Source organism: Carassius auratus, chromosome 43 (genome assembly GCF_003368295.1).
Source record: "Carassius auratus strain Wakin chromosome 43, ASM336829v1, whole genome shotgun sequence".
NCBI lineage: Eukaryota > Metazoa > Chordata > Actinopteri > Cypriniformes > Cyprinidae > Carassius > Carassius auratus.
This window is the reverse complement of record NC_039285.1, coordinates 1,326,323-1,332,322: the sequence shown is the minus strand read 5'-3', so window position 1 is coordinate 1,332,322 and position 6,000 is coordinate 1,326,323. Positions and strand designations below refer to the sequence as shown.

General features: G+C 36.2%; 3 protein-coding genes across 4 annotated transcripts in view; 2 read left to right on the top strand and 1 right to left on the bottom strand.

The window, feature by feature from the left end:
- The window catches only part of rec114 (REC114 meiotic recombination protein), a 153,789-nt gene that overhangs the window by 71,904 nt on the left and 75,885 nt on the right, over positions 1 to 6,000 (bottom strand). The gene's annotated exons all lie outside the window — the stretch shown is intronic.
- LOC113061396 (neuroplastin-like) overlaps positions 1 to 6,000 on the top strand; it is a 154,105-nt gene that overhangs the window by 79,039 nt on the left and 69,066 nt on the right. The gene's annotated exons all lie outside the window — the stretch shown is intronic.
- The window catches only part of LOC113061395 (xaa-Pro dipeptidase-like), a 52,094-nt gene that overhangs the window by 37,459 nt on the left and 8,635 nt on the right, over positions 1 to 6,000 (top strand). For both annotated transcript variants that reach the window (XM_026230452.1, XM_026230454.1), the window contains exons 10-11: positions 4,953 to 5,021; positions 5,805 to 5,882. In XM_026230452.1, coding sequence (XP_026086237.1) covers positions 4,953 to 5,021; positions 5,805 to 5,882 — 147 coding nt within the window. The remainder of the gene's footprint in view (positions 1 to 4,952; positions 5,022 to 5,804; positions 5,883 to 6,000) is intronic.

Sequence of the window (6,000 nt, the reverse complement as noted above, 5' to 3'; positions counted from 1 at the left end):
ATAATATATATATATATATATATATATATATATATATATATATATATATATATATATATATATATATATATATATATATATATATATAAAATATGTATATAATCTTATACATTTAAAATTAATAGAGGTAATTTTAATATACAAGTACGGTAATTATAATAAATAAGTAATTTGTTTAGCTGCATGTCATTTGACCATTAACCATGAACATGAAAGTGTGTCCATATAATGGTCAAATATTCACATATTCACTTAAGATCTCAGAGGAACTTTAAGAAATTGTTTTAGGGATAAAGTGCAATGAGCAGAGGTTGCATGCAGTATTCATGCATTCATTATCATTCAGCTTCCTCCACTGAAGGATATCATATAGTTTTGAAACCACATGAGTGTAAGTTAATGTACTTAATTCAGTATTGATTTGCAGGAACTGTGCATTTCAGCTAAAAACAGGGCATTATGAGGAGGCTGTATTCATTTTTGGGTCATTACACATGTGCAGGGAGAATAAATAATGCTTTATCACACCTGTGAGTGAGATGTATTTCTGATGTGTGTTTCTGGAGCAGCGAACGCCAGAACAGGAGCTAAATTCAGAAAGTGTCCCGATGTTGAAGCTCTGAGTACAGCATGTGAAAACTGCTGCGTGATTGTTCATTTAAGAGGAAGTGCAGATGGTGAGACTGTGTAATGTGCAGCAGAGATGTTCTTCCAGCTGTGACACAGCCCAAAAAACACCAGAGCATGATGGGATATCAGTCGTCACGCTGCTCGTTATCATGGTACATTGGCATTCCTCTAAAACAGGGTGTGCCAAATTTAAAGTAAATTATTGTAAACTAAAAACAATCAAAATAAAACACTTACTGAAAATTTTATCTTAGAAATATAAAAATAATAAAAAAATAAAATAATGCTAAATTAATTAAATCATTTTTTAATTAATTTAGATAATTTAAAAGAAAATTATAAAAATGACAAAAATTTAATCATACATATGTACAGTTAAAGAACCTACTTCTAAAATGAAAACAATCAAAATTAACCACTAAACTTAAATTAAAATGAAATTATACAGTTTTAAATAAATGTTACTAATTAAAAACAAAATTTTAACCCTAACCTCAATGTTAAAATAAAAATGATCAAAACAAAACACTTACTAGAAATGAATTAAATCATAAATATGTAAGTCAAAGGAACTCACTTTAAAATAAAAACTAAATTAAAAACACTTCAAATGTATTAAAACCTAAAAATGTTTAACTTAAATGTAAATTATTTAAAATTATTATAGAAATATTATATCATAATATAAAAATATTTTAAATAAAAATAATAAAAGCTCTAAAAATGTAATCATAAATATGTAAATAAATAATTTTAAAATAAAAACTATAAAAATAAAGTCATAAGAAATGTAAAAAAAATAATAATTAATATGATATAATATAATATAGTGTATATTAAAACTTTACTCCTTCATATGAAAAAAGCTTGAATAGAGGAAATGTACATGGATCTGTTTCCTGGATGCAAGCTACAATTAATCCTCAATTAAAAGTGCTTTCAAGATCTAGTCCCCCTTTAGCGTGTGATTTAATCTAGCATAACTGAATCATACAATCTATAATAAGCACACAGGGAGATCAGACCCTGAAGGAAGTGCTTCCCTGATCGCTGACTTCATTTCCTCATAATGAGAACCAAACCCAGCTTAGTTTTCATGACTGTCAGAAAGAATCAGCCAATTAAAAGTCACATGACCTTTCACAATCTGACGGCCGAAGTGAGCTGAAATGAGTTATTTCAAATCAATCATCTTCTGTTCTCTTCTTAGAGAACACAAAGAAATGGTTTTATGTGGAATATTCATGAGGTTGGTTAATAATTTGCATAATTTCTGTAACTTTGTATTAATCCTGGGTTAAAGCCACGTCAAATAAAGGGTTAAGCGTTATTTCACACTTGCTATAATTGAAAAAGGTGGATCGTAACATTGTAACCCTGAGTGATGAAGCACACTTCCTGTTTGATACTGTATAACATAGAATGTAACACTAAATCATTGAATATTAATGAGCTTTGTGCAGTTGCAGGAATATTTACATGCTTTTTAGTTTCAGCATTTGAGGGGAATTGGTTAATTGAAGATTTTATTTTCTAATTTTAATACAAGAAATGTGTTTAAGACAAGCAGTTGTTTGTCCAATCAGTGATATTAACCTTGTAAATATGCAACTATCGTAACACCCTTTCAGAGTTGCAGTAGTTTTGTAATTCTCATGTTCAGATTTTCATGTTCCCTTGGTAAAAATCGGTTCAAAATAAAGAAGTCCAAAGTGAAAATCTCTTTATTTGAACTGCATTGGTGCTTGATATTAAAACATCACTGTCACGTCACACACATCAGCGAGCACAGACTTGACATTCGATCGTGTTTTATCTTTGGCTGGTTTCTTTGAAAGCATTGCTGTGCTGATCACAGGAGAAAGCCCCTGACGGAGACGAGTCAAGAGTGGCTCCATTAGAGGACGAGAGCGGCGCTGTGATTCAGAGAACGTCCTCTGATGCTCTGATGTGTCATGATGGTTTGTTTCATGTGGCGGCAGCATCAATCCTGCTCCCTGACATCCTGATGGCAGCATGTGATGCTTTAATTAAAGCTGCCACGAACCTCACACACACACACACACAGTCAGGTAAATGGACTGCTGTGATTTCGGAAACACATTTCATGTCCTCTTTGCTTAAATTGGGGGAAGAATGTTTAATGCTTCTGTCATCTCTCTGTCTTTATATTTATTTATTTATTTTATTTTACTTTATTTTGACTTTATTAAACTTGATGCCATGATTCTGAGGTGTTGTTTGTGTTTCTGAGTGTTCGTTAGTGTGCTATGTGGTTACTAGGGTGTCTTGAGTGGTTGCCATTGTGTAGCTGGTGTGTCTGAATGGTTGTTAGTGTGTTACTAGGGGTTTAAGTGATTGTTAGTGTTTTGCTATGTGGTTGCTATGGTGTCAGTGGTTGTTAGTGTATTGCTAGGGTGTTTGAGTGGTAGTCATTGTGTTGCTAGGATGTCTAAGTGGTTGTTAGAGTGTCACTAGTGGGTTTGAGTGTTTGTTAGTGTGTTATTGTGGTGTTTAAATAGTTGTTACTGTGTAACTATGGTGTTTGAGTGGTTATTGGGGTGTTGCCATGGTGTTTGAGCGGTTGTTAGTGTGTTGCCATGGTGTTTGAGCGGTTGTGAGTGTGTTGCCATGGTGTCTAAGCGGTTGTGAGTGTGTTGCCATGGTGTTTGAGTTGAGCGGTTGTTAGTGTGTTGCCATGGTGTTTGAGCGGTTGTTAGTGTGTTGCCATGGTGTTTGAGTTGAGCGGTTGCTAATGTGTTGCCATGGTGTCTAAGCGGTTGTGAGTGTGTTGCCATGGTGTTTGAGCGGTTGTGAGTGTGTTGCCATGGTGTTTGAGTGGTTGTTAGTGTGTTGCCATGGTGTTTGAGTTGAGCGGTTGCTAATGTGTTGCCAGGGTGTCTAAGCGGTTGTGTGTTGCCATGATGTTTGAGCGGTTGTGAATGTGTTGCCATGATGTTTGAGCGGTTGTTAGTGTGTTGCCATGGTGTTTGAGTTGAGCGGTTGCTAATGTGTTGCCATGGTGTCTAAGCGGTTGTGAATGTGTTGCCATGGTGTTTGAGCGGTTGTGAGTGTGTTGCCATGGTGTTTGAGTAGTTGTGAATGTGTTGCCATGGTGCTTGAGCGGTTGTGAGTGTGTTGCCATGGTGTTTGAGTTGAGCGGTTGTGAGTGTGTTGCCATGGTTTTTTAGTTGAGCAGTTGTGAGTGTATTGCCGTGGTGTTTGAGCGGTTGTTAGTGTGTTGCCATGGTGTTTGAGCGGTTGTGAGTGTGTTGCCATGGTGTTGAGTTGAGTGGTTGCTAATGTGTTGCCATGGTGTTTGAGCGGTTGTGAGTGTGTTGCCATGGTGTTTGAGCAGTTGTTAGTGTGTTGCCATGGTGTTTGAGCAGTTGTTAGTGTGTTGCCATGGTGTTTGAGCGGTTGTGAGTGTGTTGCCATGGTGTTTGAGCAGTTGTTAGTGTGTTGCCATGGTGTTTGAGTTGAGTGGTTGCTAATGTGTTGTCATGGTGTTTGAGCGGTTTTGAGTGTGTTGCCATGGTGTTTGAGCAGTTGTGAGTGTGTTGCCATGGTGTTTGAGTTGAGTGGTTGCTAATGTGTTGCCATGGTGTTTGAGCGGTTTTGAGTGCGTTGTCATGGTGTTTGAGCGGTTTTGAGTGTGTTGCCATGGTGTTTGAGCAGTTGTGAGTGTGTTGCCATGGTGTTTGAGTTGAGTGGTTGCTAATGTGTTGCCATGGTGTTTGAGCGGTTTTGAGTGTGTTGTCATGGTGTTTGAGCGGTTTTGAGTGTGTTGTCATGGTGTTTGAGCAGTTGTGAGTGTGTAGCCATGGTGTTTGAGCAGTTGTTAGGGTGCCTGAGTGGCCTCTGTATGTCTCGGGTCTCTCCTTTAATGTATTTGAGGGTTTTATCGCACAGCAAATGGAAATCTCTGATTTCTCTGCTGAATATCAGTGTTTTGTTGATCTGTTGTTATGAAGTTATCACTCAATGTTTTTTGAGGCTACTATATTTTTAATCTATATCGACTGACAGGCTCTTTATGTTGCATTTTGTAATTTTATTGCAGGTCACTGTGGAGAAATGAAAGCCGTGCTGCTTTTGACTGATATTTCAGATTCCAGTCCTTGTGTTTCTTTAAAATGTGCTCATTGATAATGAAAATTTGGATGAATATCATGAAAATAATCTTGCAAAGCAAAGTATTTAAATATGCTTACACATGCATAATTTTCTTTATACACAATGTATTATTTAGATTTTCTGTTGATTGTGAGTGAAGTGTGACTGAGCTTGACTGATGCTCATGGTAAATGTGTGTGTTTCAGTCTGTTCCAGCATTACTGTTACTCTCGCGGAGGGATGCGTCACACTTCATACACTTGCATCTGCGGAAGGTAAATGCACCACCAACACAGACAAACAATTAGAAAACTCACAAATTAGCCACGTACAGAACAGAAACACTCTGGTCAGCTGCACTGTTCTAGTAATTACTGATGTTCTTACTGAGTGTTACACAAACAGCACATGACCTTACAGTGCAATAACAGACCAGAGGAAGTCATTAGTGTGTGTGTGTGTGTGTGTGTGTGTTCTCTGAGAGGCTCTTGGTGTCTGATATCATTCTGTGCCCAGAGCAACACATTTTTTTCAAAGTTGAACTGTAGCAAACATTTGGATGAATAAATTTCAGACATGTTTTGGACTCGATGCATAATTCATCTAAAAATGTTTGTTAATCTGCAGAAGTGTAAAAAAGCATTACAACAGTTCAGTTCATATAATATGTGCATTATTTTCCAAGCCTTTTACAATCATTTGATTGTGTGAGGAAGACTCAAATAAAAAAAAAAATAATAATAATTCACTGCAGATCTTACATTTATTTCATGCATATTCAAACATTTCAAATCATTTTTATGTTACAAGATTTTCAGTCAGTAATAATTTAAATGTAAAGTGTTTGTCACACAGTAGTGTTAATTTAATACTTGAAGCAACAAATTCAAAGTGAAGTTCAATATTAATGTGGCTGCTATTGAATACAGTAGAACTGCAAATCTGTACCGTACCATTAATGCATTTGTCATTGTTACTGTACTGGTATCTGTTCTGTCATTAGAATGTTGTTGAAGATATGATCAAATCTCAGAGTGTTTTGGGTTGCATGTTAACAGTGGGAATAACTCATCCGTCCTTCATTACGGACACGCTGGTGCTCCCAACGACAAAAGCATCCAGGATGGAGACATGTGGTGAGTTCATCTCCCTCTTTTCTCATTTGTTTCTTGATTATTGTAATACATGTGTTCTGTATCAGTTGTTTTGTTGATGGCTGCTGGTCTTTCAGTCAATGTGATGAATATGTCTCTC